We start from the raw sequence: 16346 nt of genomic DNA, 5'->3' as shown, positions 1-16346 counted from the left end.
CTCTCTCTCTCTCTTCTCTCTCCTCCTCTCTCTCTCTCTTCTCTCTCTTCTCGCTATCTCTCTCGCTCTCTCTCGCTCTCTCTCTGTCCGTTTCGCTCAATATAGGTTATTCTCGTCGCATTAACTCGATACGCGGTGTTTTTTGGTGTTCGCGCCGTGTTTTGTGTGTACGTAGTGGCAAGCAATATAACTCGTAAGGCTTCGATACACAGACTGCCTCACGTCTCCGCGACTCGTCACACGTCAACCAACGTGAAGACCTGTTCCACAGCTTTACCCTGAGATCACCACGTCATCGCACACTTTCTCCCTCGTCCTCTCCCATCCACTCCTTATCTTCCTCTCCGGCCTTCCCCCGTCTGCATCCACTCCTCTCCATATGATCTACTCCCTCCCTTCCCTCCCTCCCGACCTTCCCAGCCCTGTATCCACTCCTCTCCATCTACCTCCTTCCTCCCTCCCAGCCTTTCTTCGCCTGTATCTACTCCTCTCCATCTACCTCATTCCTTCCTTCCAGCCTTTCTTCGCCTGCATCCACTCCTCTCCATCTACCTCCTTCCCTCCTCCCGGCCTTTCTTCGCCTGCATCCACTCCTCTCCATCTACTTCCTTCCCTCCCTCCGACCTTCCCCAGCCTGTATCCACTCCTCTCCATCTACCTCCTTCTCTCCCTCCAGCCTTTCTTCGCCTGCATCCACTCCTCTCCATCTACCTCCTTCCCTCCCTGCCGGCCTTCCTCCGCCTGCATCCACTCCTCTCCCATCTCCTCTTCCCTCCCTCCCGACCTTCCCAGCCTTGTATGCCACTCCTGCTTCCATCTACCTCCTTCTCTCCTCCCAGCCTTATCTTCGCCTGCATTCCATCCCTCTCATCTCTCCTTCCCTCCCTGCCGGCCTCCCTTCGCCTGCATCCACTCTCTCCATCTACTTCCTTCCCTCTCTGCGGCCTCCTTCGCCTGCATCCACTCCTCTCATCTACCCTTCCCTCCCTCCCGGCCTTCCTTCGCATGCATCCAATCTCCGTCTACCGTTCCCTGCCTCCGCCTCACATCTCTTTCTTTTCTCCCATGCCTCTCCTCAACTCTGCCGCCCGACGAATCCTGGGTGCCAGTCACAACATTCATCGCAAGGTCACGTAGCGAGCGCGGGGGAGGAGAGAGAGAGAGAGAGTTGCCGAAGAGAGAAGAGACGGAGAAGAGAAGAGAGAGAGAGAGAGAGGAAGAGTGAGGGAGAAAGATCTAGTGACTAGTGATGGTTAGAGTGTGAAAGAGAGAGAGAGAGAGAGAGAGAGAGGCAAACGCGCAGATGAGAGAAGATAGAAGGGTTCGGGGGGAGAGGGGAAGACAGACAAACAGACAGACAGACCTACAGAGAGACATACACACAGACAGACAGGCAGACCTACAGAGGGACATACAGACAGGCAGGCAGGCAGACAGGCAGCCAGACAGCGATGGCGTGGGTGTGCAGGCGTGCATGCCGCACCACGGGGAGGTTTACTGAGCGTCCGACCGAAACGCAGTGCAGCCTCCCGCAAGACTTCAATGAAGCCAATTAGCCCAGGTGTTGTTTGTTCGTGCGGCGCGGCGCGTACATACAGCAACACACCACCCGCCCATGCCGCGCCGAGAGAGGCAATTGTAGAGGAGACACAGAGAGAGAGAGAAGGAAGAGTAGGACAAGAGAGAGTAGAGGAGGAGAGATTGAGAGAGATGAGAGAGAGAGAGAGAAGAGAGAGAGAGAGAGAGAGAGAGAGCGCGAGGGGGGACGGACAGAGAGAGAGAGAGGGGGGGGGGAGAACGCGAGAGCGAGTGCAAGATAGAATGGGGAGAAGCCATATCGCAGCCACCTCCTTCTACACTCGGTCGATTTCACTGCACGATAATGTTCATTGTTCCTGCACGTAGCGACCACGCAGGGGGCGCGGGGCGTTGTCATAGCGATGGTTAATTAGTCTTAATGCTAGTCGTTGCGTTTTACAATGGTTCTCTAATTATGGTCGTGATGTAATCTGTGTACGATCGCTCTGCCTGTAGCAACATTCGGGGGCATGTTTGTCCAGCATGAAGTGGGTTGTGGGGGCCCATGCACATTAGACACACATATCTCACACTTGAGACACATTTCCCACACATTTAACACTTATCTCACACATAGACACACATATCTCCCACATTTAAGGACACATCTCACAAATTAGACACACATATCTCACACATTAGGCACACATCTATCATAACGGGCCGAAGCACATATCCTGTACATTAGACACAGTATACAGATATCTCTCATATCTTCACACATCTGTCCATATGGACACACATCTCCTCACATTTCAGCATCACGCATATCTTCGCATATATTACTATTGGACAATATCTCACATATTGGACACACATGATTCACTATTGGACACAGTATACTGCGACGAACACATATCTCGCATACTAGACACATACATCATCATGACACTGAACTCAACGTATCTCGCAATTTGTACACACATATCTCACAACTGGACAAACATTATCTCAGCCATTTGGAAACACCATAGGGCGTTTGTTTACGCAAGTACCACGCGCCGCACCACAAATCTCAGGTTACGCTGATTCGACATACTGTACACACAGCCCCTACTGTTTATACACGAACATCGATCTGCATGTGATGCACACTACTAATACACGATTGCGTAGTGTGTATGCCTGCACACACCATATGTACAATTCGATGTAACCTGAGACTTCTAGGGTGAACTGATTACATTGGGGATCCGTTACATTGGACTCGTATACATTGGCTCCGTTTACCAATGACTCCGGTACATCGTGACCCGTTTACATTTGCGCTCGCGTTACGAGTGACATATACGACTGTTTGGCACAACAGAACATTTTGTTTCTAAAGAGCTAGGCTACGTTACTATTACCCTACTGGATAAGCCATACTCGTCAAACATGCTTGCTGTAACCTGAGCGTAAGGGCTACAAGGGCTAGGAGCTACTACTTGATTACTATACGCCTGATTACTGATCTTGATCAATTATTCCGACCGCGATGAGGCTTCACCTAGCCAATATATTATCTTCGGAGGATCTATTAATTATACGCAGCGACGGATCGCTGCCCTGCAGTTCTCACTAATGAATGAGAGACAAGTGTATGTACGAGAGGGAAGGGTGCGACAGAATGTAGGTTAGGTTGTGACGCACGAGGGCAGCACCAAGCTCGGCGCGTACTAACGTGGCAGCAAATTCTTTATTCAGAGTTGTATGGGATGGCGATATGAGGACAGAAGCATGCCTAAATAGAGATATATGGGTAGGGGCATTATTACAGTATACGGAAGCCACAGAACGGGCTAGCTACGTTAGAAAGTAGCCTACCATGCAGCGTTTATGCCTCACTTTTGGAGATTAATGGCTCACATAACATATAGAGCTACGTTGGACTGTAACGCGGTGCGTAAATCATATCTGATTCAATGTCGTTGAGTGCAAAAATTGGCTACCCAGATTTTACTTCCATCGAGTATGAAATCTACAGTGGTGGTTACCTACCTCGTGATAGTGCGGGGACGGTATGGAATCGTCGCTTCTTTTGTGAAACCCTGTGAGCGGTCTTCGATAAATCGGAGGATGTTTCGCTTATCTTCTGCAGCAAAGTACAATGGTATGCATTGTTAATCCCTGTTTTATTTTGAGTCGTAGCTGAATGCAAAATGTTTGGTGGAGTGAAGTTTGTGTGATCAGCTGGTAATGAGGAAGGAGGGCCTAGGTCCTAGTCAGTGTGCACATTGTGGCAGAGTGAATTAAGAGACGAGGGGTTGAGGCATGCCTACATAAGATTGACCATTTAATGGTACTTACACTTTAATAAGCTTATTTTAAATTGTTCTATTTGTTTTAATATGTATGTGTTATCATTATATTCAATCAACTTTTATATACTTTTATTTTACTTTAAAATCTAGGGAGCGAGGTGCATCTTAATTCGCCTCTAGGGCTATCTACTTCTCAATGAGTACATATTGAATTTTTTGCAAGTGACACGCAAAAACCGAGACCGACGCTAGGCCGAGGTGCTCGTTACTTGACGATCGCGGAAATAGGGAGCCGCCACTTAGTATAATTGGGATTGCTCTGTGCCGGAGTTGTCCTTTTCGTTTCCTTTTTCTGGTGGTTCCCTGTGTGACTGACCCGAGCACTGCAATTAGAGAGTACGGGTCAGGCACGGCGCAACCATCTAGTGCCGCGGATATTATCGGACCGATGATCTAAGGCCGGGCGGAAAGTCTTCTGCTTGAATGCTCCTTTAGTACATGCGACTTAGAACTTGAACTATCGAGTGAATGAACATATATCAATAGCAGCTGGCCAACGACAGTCTTGTCACCTTTTGACTGACCAGTTGCCGGCCTTCCATATAATGCCCACAATGCTGAAATATGCTCAAGTGGTGACTATGTAGATGATTTCTGAGACTGTTCTTTCACCTGCTCTCTTTCGCTCGGCGCTCTTTCTCTCTCTCTCTCTAGCTCATCTCTCTCTCTCTCTCTTTCTCTCGTCTCCTCTCTCTCTCTCTGTCTCTCTCTCTCTCTCTTCTCTCTCTCTCTCTCTCTTCTCTCTCTCTCTCTCTCTCTCTCGCTTCTCTTGCTGGCGTCTCTGTCGTCTGCGCTTCTATACTATGATGATGAGTATATATATATATATATATTATATATATATATATCTCATACTATAATTTGGCTAATCTTGGTGTGTGTGTGGTGTGTGTTGTTATGTCTCGCTTTTCGCCCTGATCTGTCACGTCAATCGCGCTATGAAAGAATATTCAGAATCACCACGTCGTGGAGGGATGGTTGCTGGCTGAGAAAAAATTTAGAAAGTTTAAGTATTGGAAGTATTAAGGTGCAAAGAAGTGTCGAAAAAATGCTATTCGTCAATAGTCGGGATGCGTACAGCAGATCCACTATCACAAATACGTGGGAATTGCACTGCGTCTCTTGACTGCCCGGCGTATGAGCGATATTCAGAATCACCACGTCTGGAGATGGTTCTGGCTCCAACAAATCTTTTCTCAGATAGATGTGGCTAGTCTCAGATCCCCCCCCCCTACTGCGAGATCGCCCCCTGCTCACTCTCTTTGACGTACACCGTACTGACACCAGTAGTCAGTTGCCAGTACGTGGCCATGTGTTCTGTTGTACCAGTGCAGTGTTTTTTTCAGTACATGAATACTGATTATCTGTGTCACTTACATGGATTTATATTTGAAAGACAACATTTGGTTTACGGGTATACTTTCTGCTAGTACATATAAAGTTGTTCAGCGAGTTTGTGTGTTCGCGCATAACTAGAGACTCCGCAGCCTAGAGGGAAAACTATATATTTTTAGAATCAGCACGTCTGGGAGGTGGTTCTGGCTGACAAAATTTCAAAAAAGTAAAAAGTAAAAAAATTTATAAAAAATTATATTCATCAATAGATGGCGTACAGATTAACATTATCGGGTAATGCTATCCCCCGGGCGTGGAGGGAGGTTAGCCGCAACGTGGGCAGCACTAGTGTTAGAATAGTGTTAGGATTAGGGTTAGGGTCAGGATTAGGGTTAAGGTTATGGTTTAGGAGTTAGTTAGTTAGGGTTAGGGTTAGGATTAGGGTTAGGGGTTAGGGTTAGGGTTATAGGATTAGGGTTAGGGTTAGGGTTTTTGCATACTGATATCTGTCCCACACCATAGATTAATTTTTGTGGATAACACTGCCTATATATAGCCGCGGCGAGCACATATATATTTAGTGTGAAGGTTAGTGTGGCGTGTTTGGAGTGAGGGTTAACGTTTTGAACGTCATCGTCAACGTATCACGTGACCTCCCTCACGCGCCGGGGATAGCAACACTCACTTATACATCACATACGTGTGAATCCAGATGGTGTATAACATACGCCAGTAGGCGAGATGGATAAAGCATCGGACTCCTAAACATTGATATCAGGGTTCGAATCCCACCTCGGGAAATCCTTTGTTTCTTTTACTTTTGGGACTGTTTAGTATGTACTTCTGCCGTATTCACCGTTATTTCAAAATTTAAATATTTTTTACCAATGGTAACGTTTAGTAAAATCGAATAAACTATGAGAGTGGTAATGATAGCGGAAACTGACGGAAACACTTCACAGAAGCCTATGTATGTTACATGATATATTATTATTTTTCTAATATAATTTCATTTTATATTTTAATTAATTTGACTTTTTTATTTTAATGACTTTTATCTTTTTGATTTCTTATGATTTTTTACTGTTGGGATTGGATGGGATGGGATGGGATGGCATGCGATGGGATGGATGGTATTGGTATGGCATGGCATGGACTGCGGGATGGCTGGGATGCGATGAGATGGCATGCGATGGGATGGGATGGGATATTGGATTGGGATGCAATGGGATGCGGGTGCCATATGGTGGATGGGATAGCGATGGCATGGAATGGCGCATGGAATTGGATGGATGCATGGATAGATAGATAGTCCGATTTTATTGGGTATTTTCCTTTCAACCAAGCGGTCACGAACTGAGTAACGCCGCCTGATTTCCCCGAGCAACGCCGGGTATCCCGCTAGTATATATATATACGAGTGAGTGAGCTTGATGGCTGACATGTCACTCACTGCTTGAATAAAGTATCTGGATACTTAGTTAGATCATTTGGTAGTACAGCTAATGGCATGCAAATTTTGCCATTTTTAAGAGTTCGCTTCGGCTAGCAGTCTTTCCCTAAAACAATACGTGCGTTCGTTTGACTAACGCCATCATTAAATGTTGTTTACAAACAACAATCCATCCCTTGGTGTAGAACATTGGCCCACACTGAAACTAAAGCACAATGCACTAGTACGTACTAGTCATACCTATGTTAGCAGAAATCTCTATATAGAAACGAAACCTGTTATAAAAAGACGTTGTGGCGCTCCCGAGGGGCAGCTAAGTAAGAGAGGAGCTGCGGGAAAACGTGAACGGAGTCGACTCGATAGGGACACACATGGCTGTGCGGTGCTTGACTGGCCAGAAAGGAGCAAGAGGGAACACAGCGCAAGGGGGAACCGGGCTAGAGACCGCCAACGGGTGCCAGGCCAGGGGGAGCGAAAGAGTGGGAGGAACCACCTCGAGAGAAAGGACAGGGGCCTGTGTTGAGAATAGAACTGCGGGCAGGGGATGGAGGGGCAGGGACGCAAGAAAACCAGCGCGAGTGGAACGGAGCAGGAGAGGAGGAGCGGGTAGGAGAGACACGGCGGGCTGGGGGCCTGACAGCGGAGGGGAGGGGGAAAACGAGCGGAGGGAAGAAGACCGGGCGACCAAAGGAGCAGGGGTGGGTGGTGTTCCATGGACAGGACGCGGACAGACAGGCGGGACGGGTACGCGGATAGGCCGCACGGGAGACCGGCGCGAGGGAGCGGTGAAGGGCCAGAGGCCGGCGGCGCAGTGCGGGGGGACGGTGCGGCGGACGAGACGGCCGGGGGCGGGAGCGACGGGGAGAGCGGGGGCGCGCCGGGGAAAGGAGAGGGGGGTGTGGGTTAAAATGTAGATTATGATTAAATCTGGTTTGTTCATGGTTGGGGGCGGCATCAGGGGGAGCAGGGGCAAGGAAGACCAGGCGACAGGCGGAGACCCGACAGGACCAGCGCTAACGGGAGAGGGCAAGGGCAAGGAAAGCCTGCGGGAATACACAGGGGGGAGGCGGGGGGAGGGGCACCAGAGAGAGAGAAGAAACAGGCCGGCAAGGCACGCAAGGGAGCTAGGAACCGGGAGAAGGGGAAGGGGAGGGCAGTGAGAAGAGCAAACGAGCAAGGCGGGAAGGGGGGGAGTGCGGCGGTGACAAAAGACAGGGAGACTCCAAACGGGGGCAGGAACAGGGCGAGAAAAGCAAAGGGGGAAGGCACAGGAGAAGTAAGGACGCGGTGAGAAGAAGCAGGAGCCTACGGGGGCCAGGGGGGGCCAAAAGAGGGGAGCAGGCAGGGTGTGGTGAAGAGTTATGTGGGTTGGGGTTGCAGGGTGCATCTAAGTTGACAGGGGGGGAAAGAGGGAGGAACGGAAGGAAAAGCAAGAAGCCCAAGCAGGGAAATGCAATGGAGAGTGACGAGACACCAGCGCAGCAGGAGATTAATACAGGGATGGCATTATATGGACGTCCTAAGGGTAAGAAGCCTGCAGTAAGATTCTATTTATAAAAGCAGGGGGAGGGACGAGGCGCCGGAGTGGGGGGGTGGGGGAGGAAAGAGGGCAGAGAGGGAGGAGAGAGAGGGAAAGGCCAAGGAAGTGACCGGCGCCAGGGGGACGGGGGGCCGGGGGGGGAGGCGGAGGATCGACAGGGCAGGCGAAAGTGCCGCGGCACGGGTGAGAGCACGGCCGAAAGAGGCGGCGGGAGAGCAGCCGGCGGAAAGGGGACGTCCGGAAAGAAACAGAGGGGCCGGCGGACTGAATCTTAGAAAAAGAGTTAAATATTATTGCGAGCGAAGCTGTGGCCGTAGTTACTATTAGAGTCGGGGGTTCTAGTCAGGATGTAGTAGGGAAGGAGTGCGGGTATTTAGGATTTGGAATGGGTAATAAGGATTGTGGCAAGTAGGTTGCCGGTAGTCGGAAGAGATGGAGATATCGAGAGAGTAAAAAGCAGAAGGAATGTGGGATCAGACTGTAAGCAGTATGTTATTGGGCTGGAGGACTGAAGAGGAGAGTTGGGTGGGAGTTGATAGCAGTGTTGGCGGCCGTACACGCGGGTTGGAGTTTGTGGTCTGGGGCGCAGTGGGTTTGAGGTGCGGGGCAGGCAGCCACCACCCGACACGGGACCGGGACACGGAGGCAGCGGGAGGGCCACGGGCGGTGTGCGTGGTGATGACGAGATGCGAGAAGAGGCAGTGGCGGGTCGAGGAGGGGGGGGGGGGCCCCACAAGCGAATGGTAATGGCGAGTGCCGTGTCAACAGCGGGCACAGGCACCGGGAAGTCGCGCGGGGGCGCCGCCGCGCAGCGCGCGCCCCGCGCCCCGGGACTGGCGGGCGGCGGCCCGCGGAGCGCGCGCGCGCTTCGCCGCGCGCGCGCGCGCGCGCGCGCGCGCGCGCGCGCGCGCAGCGCCGCAGCCGCGCGCGCGCGGGGGGCCGCCCCGCGCCCCGGACCGCGGGCGCGGCCAGCGCGCCCGCGCGCCCGCGCCCCCCCGCGCGCGCCGACTCGCGCGCGCGAGCGAAGCGCGCGACGCGCGGCCCGTGCGCCCCGGCGGGGGCGCCGCACGAGGCGGAGCGCAGGACAACGGGAAGAGAAACGGGGCACAGGTGGGGAGACCGGCTGCAGGGGGGGGAAGAGGCGACCGAACAAAAACCCCAACGGCCCCGCCCACGGGGAGCGAGACGGGCTGCCACCGGAGGAGGGGGAGGGTTTGGTGGGAGGAGGGCCAAGAGAAGGCTAGCAGGTGCGGGGAGAGAGCGGAGGGGCGTGGGGAGTGGGGAGGAGGAGGGCGGGGGGGGCCAGGCGCACCCGCGACCAAAGGGCAGGGCCCCACGCGAGGGAAGCGACGGGGACGAAGCAGTGGGGTGGGTTCTATGGATCACCGGTGAGGCGGCCACGCAGCACGGGACAGACCACGGGGAGACCACACGGCCCCCGCCGGGGCGAGGCGCTCGGCACGCGCACGCACGACGAAACAAGACAACAAGCGGGACCGACGAACACCGCCCAGCGCGGGTACTTTTGCGGTCTTTGGCGGGTTACGTATTAAACCCGTGTCTGGTCTCTTGCGGTTGGTGTGTAATTGGTCTGCGTCGTGAGGCCACGATAGGCGGGGCGCTTCGCTCGATCTCGGGGCTGAGGCTTTTTAGGTTCGCTTGTTTTGCGGTATCCGGGTAGACTACTGCTTTGGCTATGGCTATGCACAGATGCGGCGCCGGGCGCCGGTTGGCGTGGGCGTGGCGGTGCACACCTGGTGGCAGAGAGAAGGGAGGCAGGCCACGCGGGCAGGGGGAGACCGGGAGCGGCAGGCGCGCGCGCAAGCAAGCGAAGGATGAGCTTACTGCAGGTTGTGTCTTTCGTGGCGGGTGCGGTCGGGGTGCGCGTACAGGGCGTCGGGGTAGGGCGGGCGTGACGCCGTAGATGTGTGCTTGTTGCGCTCGGCAGAGATAGGGTATTTGGTTGCGATGAGACAGGGTGGTGGCGGAGGTGTTTACAAACTAGGGGCCGTGAGTCGAGGCCCTGCGGGTTATTTGTTGTAAGAAGAGGTGGTGTGTTGGGAGGAGCGAGCACCAGCGACAGAGCAGGAAGGACGGGAACAGCAACCACAACAATGAAGCAGGGAAGCGGATAAGCAACAAATCCACAGAGCAGGAGAGAGGAGTAGGAGGAGGAGGAGGAGGAGGGAGGAGAGGAGGAGGGGAGGAAGGAGGAGGATCGAATAGGAGGAGGAGCAGGAGCGAGCAAGCAGCAGCTAGCAGCAGCAGCAGCAGCAGGCGGGGGCAGCGCAGCTAGGACGCAAGCACAGCAGAGCAGGGCTAGGGAGCAGGAGCAGGAGCAGGAGCGGGAAGGAGCGAGCGAGCGAGAGGAGAGGGGAGGGAAAGGACGCAGCAGCAGCGGAGCCAGCGGCGGCAGGGCAGCGGGGGGGGCGGCGGCGGCTGGGGGGGGGGAGCAGCGAGAGGAGGAGCAGCCGAGCTAGCAGGAGGAGGAGAGGAGGAGCGCCGCGGGGGGGGGGAGGGAGGAGGAGGAGGAGGAGGAGGCGGAGGAGCGGAGCAGGAGGCAGCAGCAGCAGGAGGAGGAGGTAGCACGAGCAGCAGCAGCAGCAGCGAGGCCCTAGTCAGCAGGTAGGAGGAGAGGAGGAGGAAGAGGAGGAAGCAGGGAAGCAGCAGCAGCAGGAGTGGAGGGGAGAGGAGGCAGCAGACAGCAGCAGCAGCAGCGGAGGAAGGAGGAGGAGCCAGCGAGCGGAGCAGCAGCGGCAGCACGCACGCAGCAGGAGCAAGCAGCCAGGGGGCAGCAGGACGAAGAAACGGGAGCAAGCAGTCAGTGGAACGAAAACGACCAAGCCAGCGCAGCGCAAAAAAGAGCAAAACACGACACAAGAAGGGCGCGAGAAGGGAAGGGCGAGGAGCCGCCGGGGGGGAACGCACGCGCGGCGAGAAGAGCGAGCAGGGCCAAGAGGGTGCGGAGAAGGAGAGAGAGGAGAGAGGAAAAGAGAGCCCAGGGGAGACAGGGGGAGAGGGGAAAAAGAAGTAGCAAAAAGGACAAAGAGAGAGAGAAGGGCGGAGAGAGAAGGAAGACAAGACGGTGGGACGGGAGCGGGGACGGGGGGAACAGGGAGACCGCGGGGGGAGGACAGACGGGGGGGGCGAGGCGGAGGGGAGAGCACGGGGAGAGGAGGGGGAACAGGCACCGAGCGGCGGAGGGTGCGGGACGGGCGGGCCGGGCGGGCGGGCGCGGGACGGGGGTCGGGACGGGGAAGGGAGCCAGGGGCGGGACGGCGGGAGGGGGGGCGGGCGGGGGGGTGGGGTGAGCGGCATGCGGGCCAGCAGGCAGGGGGAGGACGGGCAACGGGGGGGGCGCGGAGACGGAGGAGCAGCGAGAGAGCGAGACGAGGGGGAAGCGCGGGAAGCACGGATGGAGAGCAGGAGGGAGCAACGGACGAGCACGGCGGAGACGGGCGGAGAGAGAGGAAGAGAGAGAGAGAAACGAGCTGTAGGGACCCAGCGCCAGACGGGGGGAGGGGGGGCGGACGTGGGAGGGAGACGGTTTGGAACCAGGGAGCGCGCGACGGGGAGGGAGGAGGGGGACAGGAAACGAAAGACGGTGAGTGAGACGCGAGGCATGGAGACAAGAGGGGGGGAAAAAAAAAGGGGAGCGAGCGAAAAGAGAGAGAAAAGCGGAAAGGGGAGAAGAGGAGGAAGGGTGAGAAGGGGAAGAAGAGGAAAAGGGGAGGAGAAGGATGGGAGGGCAGAGAACAAGGGGACGAGAGGGAGAGAGGGGGGAACAAGAGAGGTCGGGGGAGAGAGCGAGCAAGAAGAAGGCAAAGCGGGAAAAAAGAAACAAGCAAAAGGCAGGGAGAGGAGGGGGGAAGAGGAGCGGGGGCGGAAAGCCAGGGGGGACGGGCGGCGGGGTCAGTGGGGACACCGGCCCGCGGGGTGCTAGAGAGGGCACTAAGCACGCGGCGCACACACGCAGCACAGCACACGACGCGGCGCACGCACGCACCACACCGCAGGCACACCACACATGGGCAGGCGCACCGCACAAGCCACACGCGGCACCACGCACACACGGACAGAGGGACACAACACGGCGTGCGGGCGCTGCGGCACACACACGACACGCACACGCAGCAGGCACACGCGCACACACACGCGCAGACAGAACAGAAGATCACGCACACGCAACAGCACAAGCAAAACAGCACAGGCACACGCACACGGCACGACGCACACGCACAGGCACCACGAACACGCACACGCACACGCAGCACGCACAGTGGAACGCTACACCGCAGCACGACGCACACACCGCACCACACCAGACGCACACACGACAACGGGCACGGGGGAGTCAGCGGGGGGGGCGAGGGGGCGCCGGCACAGCGGAGAGAGAGAGAGAAAGAGAGCCAGAGAGGGAGAGAGAAAAGGCGCTTGTGGAAAGGCTGAGTATATATCACTGGCGCCTCTCTCGGCCATTTCTATTAGCGGCGACGACGACGCGGATGATGATGATGATGATGATGATGATGATGATGCGCAGAGAGAAACCAAGTATTTATATTTGCCATCCCTGTGGCAGGGTCGCAGAAAAGTTGCTGCTGCCGCTCGCCCGCACAAATGCCTGCGTACGTACGTGCGTGCGTGCGTGCGTGCTGGCGGGCGAGCGTGCGTGCGGGCGGGCGGGCGTGCGTGCGTGCGTGCTGGCGGGCGGGCGTGCGTGCGTGCGTGCGTGCGTGCGGGCAGGCGGGCGTGCGTGCGTGTCTGCCCGCGAGCGAGCGGGCGTGTAACTGAAGCCAGCAACTAGGCTCATGGAATGACGAATTGTGTATTGCCGTTATAGTCTCGTAGACTGGTAGGCGCATATATGCAGGTCACTTGCTGCAATCCGTGAACACTTGCCAGGAAGAGAAGCGAGTGAGTGAGAGAAAGAAAGTGAGGAGGGAGGAATAATAGCAGAAAGGGCGTGTGGGAGGGAGAGAGGTTTTGATGGTGGGGGGAGGGACGGAGATAGAATTGCCAAGAGACGAAGAGGGAGAGAGCGGGATGGATAGAGTAAGAATATAATGTTAAAAAATAAAAATTAATAATGAAAAATAATATATTATGTAGTATAAGAGCGAGTGATAGGAGGAAGGAAGAGAGACCGCGAGAGAGAGAGAGAGAGAGAGAGAGAGAGAGAGAGAGAGAGAGCGAGAGAGAGGCGGAAGCGAGAGAGGACGAGAGCGATGGAAGGGAGGGAAGGATGGAGGAAGAGAGAAAGGGGAGAGAGCGGCAGTGGGATAGCGCGTGTGAGATAGAGAGGTTGGAGGCAGGGATTGAGGGAGATAGCCAGCGAGAGTGAGGAGAAGAAGTAGGAGAGGAACGAGGGACTGCACGCCAGCGTGGCTGTCTATATGTAGTCGAGTACATGCACGCCGACGCTCTGGTTCCATTTCCAGTGACATGAATTTTTCGGGCCTGCTTGCTTCATTAGCATGAACTAGTTCCGAGTCGCGGGCATTAAATAGCAAAAGTCACTGTCATGTTTTTTGTTCAAGGTAGCGACGTTTACGTTGTAGTCACGCACGCATGCACGCACACATACACACGCACGCACGTGCACAGGCACGCACGCACACACACGAACAAGAACACGGGAACACGAGCGCGTGCGTTTATGTTTGTTCAGACAGTCTTTGTTGCCGCACGTTTTCCCGCTCGCTTTCTATCTCCCCATCTATCCCTCCCCCCTAAAAGCTCAGAAATATATACTATAGTCACTCACTTGAGCAGTATTTCAGCATGTGTGCAATTATATGGAAGGCCGGACACTGGTCAGTCAAACAAGGTTGACAGACTGCGTTGCCAGCTGCTATTAGACTATGTTCATTTCACTCGGATAGTTCAAGTTCTAGTCCATGTAGCTAAAGGAGATTCAGCAGAAGACTTTCGCCCGGCCTGTAGATCAGTGATCGATAATTCCCGGCTGCTACGATGGTTGCGCCGTGCTGACCGTAGCTGCTTCTAATTGCAGTGCTTCGGTCAGTCACAAGGGAACCCAAGAAAAGGAAACGAAAGGAAATCGGCACAGAGCAATCCCCAATGTATATAAGTGGCGCTCTTATTTTCCGCGACGCAGTAACGAGCACTCGCCCTCGCGTTTTTTGCGTGGTCACTGCAAAATTCAATATGTACATTGAGAGTAGTAGCCCTAGAGGCAATATGGGCAGCTGCTCCCTAGATTTTAAAGTAAAATAAAAGTATGATAAAATTTGATTGAATATAATGATAACAACTATACATATTAAACAAAATAGAACAACTTAAAATAAGCTTATTAAGTGTAAGTAGCCATTAAATGTGTCAATCTTTATGTAGGCATCCTCAAAACCCTCGTCTCTTATTCACTCTGCCACAATGTGCACACTGACTAGGACCTAGGCCCTCCTTCCTCATTACCCAGCTGAGTCACCAAACTTCACCCCACGCAAACATTTTGCTTCAGCTACGACTCAAATAATAACAGGGATTAACTAATGATACATTGTACTTTGCTTGCAGAAGAAAGCGAAACATCCTCGATTATCGAAGACCGGCTCACAGGGTTCACAGAAGAGCACGGATTCCATACCGTCCCCGCACTTATCACGAGGTAGGTAACACCACTGTAGATTTCATACCGATGGAAGTAAAATCTGGGTACCAATTTGCACTCACACATTAATCATATATTTTACCACGCGTTACAGTCCAACGTAGCTCTATATGTTATGTGAGGCCATTAATTCTCCAAAAGGAGCATAAACGCTGCATGGGTAGGGCTACTTCTAACGTAGCTACCCGTTTCTGTGGCTTCCGTATACTGTAATAATGCCCCCTCCCATATATCTCTATTTAGCATGCTTCTGTCCTCATTCGCCATCCCATACAACTCTGAATAAAGATTTGCTGCGCACTTAGTACGGCCGAGCTTGGTGCCTGCTCGTGCGTCACACCTACCTACATGTCTGCGCACCTTCCCTCTTCGTACATACACTTGTCTCCATTCATTAGTGAGAGCTGCAGGGGCAGCGGATCCGTCGCTGCGTTATAATTAATAGTCTCCGAAGATTAATATATTGCTAGGTGAAGCTCATCCGGTTCGGATAAGTGATCAAGATCAGGTATCAGGGTATAGTATTCAAGTAGGTAGCTCTACCCTTGTAGCCCTTCGCTCAGGTTACAGCAACATGTTGACGAGTATGGCTTATCCAGTAGGGTAATAGTAACGTAGCTCTAGCTGCTTTAGAAACAAAATGTTCTGTTTCCATAACAGTGTATATGTCAATGTAACGGAGCCAATGTAACGGAGTCAATGTAACGGAGTCAATGTAACGGAGCCAATGTAACGGAGTCAATGTAACGGAGTCAATGTAATGTTCACCCTAGAAGTCTCAGGTTACATCAATGTACATATGTGTGTGCAGGGATACACACTACGCATCGTGTATAGTGTGTGCATCACATGAGATGTGTTCGTGTATATGCTAGGGGTGTGTGTACAGTATGTGCGATCAGCGTCTAAGATTTGTGGTGCAGCGTGTGGTACTTGCGTAACAAACGTATGTGTTTCCAATGCTTGAGATATGTTTGTCCAGTGTGTGAGATATGTGTGTCAAATGTGCGAGATACGTGAGTTCAGTGTATGTGATGTATGTGTCTAGTATGCGAGATATGTGTGTCCAATCTGCGAGATATGTGTGTCCAATATGTGAGATATGTGTGTCCAATATGTGAGATATGTGTGTCCAATATGCGAGATGTATGCCAAATGTGAGATATGTGTGTCCAATATGTGAGATATGCGTGTCCAATATGCGAGATGTGTGCCAAATGTGAGAGATGTGTGTCCAATATGGAAGATGTGTGCCCAATATGAGAGATATCTGTATACTGTGTCCAATGTACAGGATATGTGTGCCCAATATGAGAGATGTGTGCCTAATGTGTGAGATATGTGTGTCCAATATGTGAGATATCCATGTCCAATATGCGAGATGTGTGCCAAATGTGAGAGATGTGTGTCCAATATGGAAGATGTGTGAAGATATGAGAGATATCTGTATACTGTGTCTAATGTACAGGATATGTGTGCCCAGTATGAGAGATGTGTGCC

At 53.4% G+C, this 16346-nt stretch overlaps 1 protein-coding gene across 1 annotated transcript in view; it reads left to right on the top strand.

Moving 5' to 3' along the window:
- LOC106815170 (cAMP-regulated phosphoprotein 21-like) overlaps nt 1-16346 on the top strand; it is a gene marked incomplete at its 3' end in the record, with an annotated part of 72790 nt that overhangs the window by 24466 nt on the left and 31978 nt on the right. Inside the window, exon 4 of the mRNA XM_014819601.1 lies at nt 14753-14843. Coding sequence (XP_014675087.1) covers nt 14753-14843 — 91 coding nt within the window. The remainder of the gene's footprint in view (nt 1-14752; nt 14844-16346) is intronic.

The sequence above is a fragment of the Priapulus caudatus genome, unplaced genomic scaffold (genome assembly GCF_000485595.1).
Source record: "Priapulus caudatus unplaced genomic scaffold, Priapulus_caudatus-5.0.1 Scaffold1055, whole genome shotgun sequence".
NCBI classification, from domain to species: domain Eukaryota; kingdom Metazoa; phylum Priapulida; class Priapulimorpha; order Priapulimorphida; family Priapulidae; genus Priapulus; species Priapulus caudatus.
Note: the sequence above shows the minus strand (reverse complement) of the source record. Positions and strands in the feature narration are given on the sequence as shown.